The sequence below is a fragment of the Otolemur garnettii genome, unplaced genomic scaffold (genome assembly GCF_000181295.1).
Source record: "Otolemur garnettii isolate 467f Iridium unplaced genomic scaffold, OtoGar3 scaffold00136, whole genome shotgun sequence".
Lineage (NCBI taxonomy): Eukaryota > Metazoa > Chordata > Mammalia > Primates > Galagidae > Otolemur > Otolemur garnettii.
In genome coordinates, this window is record NW_003852531.1 from 1,669,428 (window position 1) to 1,671,623 (window position 2,196).

The window sequence follows — 2,196 nt, forward strand, 5'->3', positions numbered from 1 at the left end:
GCGTCTCCCCCTGCCCCCGGCCTGCTCTCACAGCCGCACCGCGTCTCCCCCTGCCCCCCGCCTGCGCTCACAGCCACACAGTGTCTCCCACTTGCCTTTGCCTTTGGGAGACAAGGCGCTGTCAGTCCCACTAGAAGGCCGAAGGTTCCATTCCTCCCACCACCCTCTCAGCATGTCCTGGAGCGTCTCACCTGGGAGTGGGCAGCTCGGAAGCCCCCTGGGCGTTCCTGGGCGTTCCTGAGCAGCAGGCTTGCTGGGAGGGGCGCAGCTAACTGAAAACAGGATGACAAATCAGAGGGACCACGGGTTCTGTCGCCTGTTAGCTGTGTGCCCATTAAGCAGGTTTCTAACGCCTCTGAGCCTCAGGTTTCTCTTCTGAAAAATGGAAATTGTTTTTGTAATAACCAAAGCAGACAAACGCTCCAAGAGTTTGATGCCATGGCCTACAAGAGGCAGGTGCTCTTGGTATATCCCATACCCCAATTCACCTTCAGGCTGCATTAACTTAGTTTTCAAGTCGCAAAGGAAATAGAAAATTACCTTTCTTTTCCAAGTTACTCTCGTTTCAATAGAACCTTACAAAGCAATTGCTGTATCAGGAAAGGACACAGGGCCTGCTGACAAATAACATGCTTTCTTGGAGGAACATAGAAAATTAGCATTTAATTTTGCCTGGCTTTTGTTTCATTTTTCATTTAATTTTTTTTTAACATTCTTCTTGGACTGTCTGAGTTTATTTCTTCTTGGTTCCATACAGTTGCTTTACAGGAAAAACAAAAAAAGAAATTAGGAAAGACACAAACAGATCTCCAACTTTGAAATCTCCAGGTAGTGAATTAGACTTTGAAAATCAAATCCTGATGTGTTTTTCCGAATGATTATATGTATATTTAACAAAGGAAGAGTTATTTAGTTCCCTTCCACGTGAGGGTTTTATTTGGTTTCTTCTTTTCTAGGTATTTTATAACCATAAAAAGAACATGCCTGGGGAGCTGGAGAGAGCTGCCCAGCGCTAGTCAGCGTTTCCAGAGATCATTTCATGCTTTAGTGGCTTGGAAAACAGGGCTGAGGACTAAGAGGGCCGTGACCTGGTGCCTGTAAACCATTCATACAGGGGGCTTGGGCCTGGTGGATGCTTCTGTCAGGCCTCCCGGCAAATCATCACACAGGCTTTGCCCGCTTCCTTCTGATCTCAGCCCTCTGTGACACCGACAGCTCATTCCCCTCACCCCCAGGTCAGCTCTGCTCGTAGCTGTAGGTGGGAGGAGGAGACGTGTTACAGCCCCACTACATCTTACACATTGCATTCAAGTCAATTTAGGGGCATTTGACAGCCCTGTGTGGCTATTGCTGGTGTGTGAAAGGCACAGAGGGTCACCACTGTGCTCCAGATCTGAGTGATGAGAACATAATCCTTTGAGGATATGGAGGAGTTCTCTTCATTCTTACCCTGTCAGTGAATGATGCTTAAGTTATTTCAAGTCACTGCAAAAGAGCAATCACTAAGACACACAGAAAGGAGATTCTGACTCTTCTCCACATTTTACTTAACTGCAATGCTCCCTGGTTGATGGATAGATGGAAAGAAGGAAGGAAGGAATAAGGAAAGAAGGATAGGTGGGTAGATGGATAAACAAATGGATGAACAAATGGGAGGAGGCACGAGGGGGAAGGAGGGAGGAAGGAAGAGAAGGAATGGGGAGGAGAAGTGGATGGATGACCGCCTCTTCCCTGCTCCTGGCCTCAGCGACGTCTCACTTTGTTTCCCTTTTTGTAGCCAATTTCCACCGCAAAGCATCGGTGATCATGGTGGACGAGCTGCTGTCGGCCTACCCTCACCAGCTTTCCTTCTCGGAGGCTGGCCTTCGAATCATGATCACAAGCCACTTTCCCCCCAAGACCCGGCTCTCCATGGCCAGCCGCATGTTGATCAATGAGGTATCTGGGAAAGCACAGTCCACTGGCACTGGACAGGGGTGGGGAACTTTGGGAAGGAGAGAGTGTTTCTTGTCTGAACTTGAAGTTCAACGTATTAAAATCCCTCGGCCACTTCCCAGCCGTTTTGTTCCCCAGGCCAGCTCTGTGCCCTGATCCTTGCTCATGCCCCAGGCCAGCTCTGTCCCATGGTCCTTGCTCATGCCCCAGGCCAGCTCTGTGCCCTGGTCCTTGCTCGTGCCCCAGGCCAGCTCTGTCCCA

The 2,196-nt window shown here is 49.5% G+C and overlaps 1 protein-coding gene across 1 annotated transcript in view; it reads left to right on the forward strand.

Annotated features, from left to right (window-relative positions):
- SLC24A3 (solute carrier family 24 member 3) overlaps positions 1–2,196 on the forward strand; it is a 517,777-nt gene that overhangs the window by 479,945 nt on the left and 35,636 nt on the right. Inside the window, exon 11 of the mRNA XM_012810546.1 lies at positions 1,778–1,938. Coding sequence (XP_012666000.1) covers positions 1,778–1,938 — 161 coding nt within the window. The remainder of the gene's footprint in view (positions 1–1,777; positions 1,939–2,196) is intronic.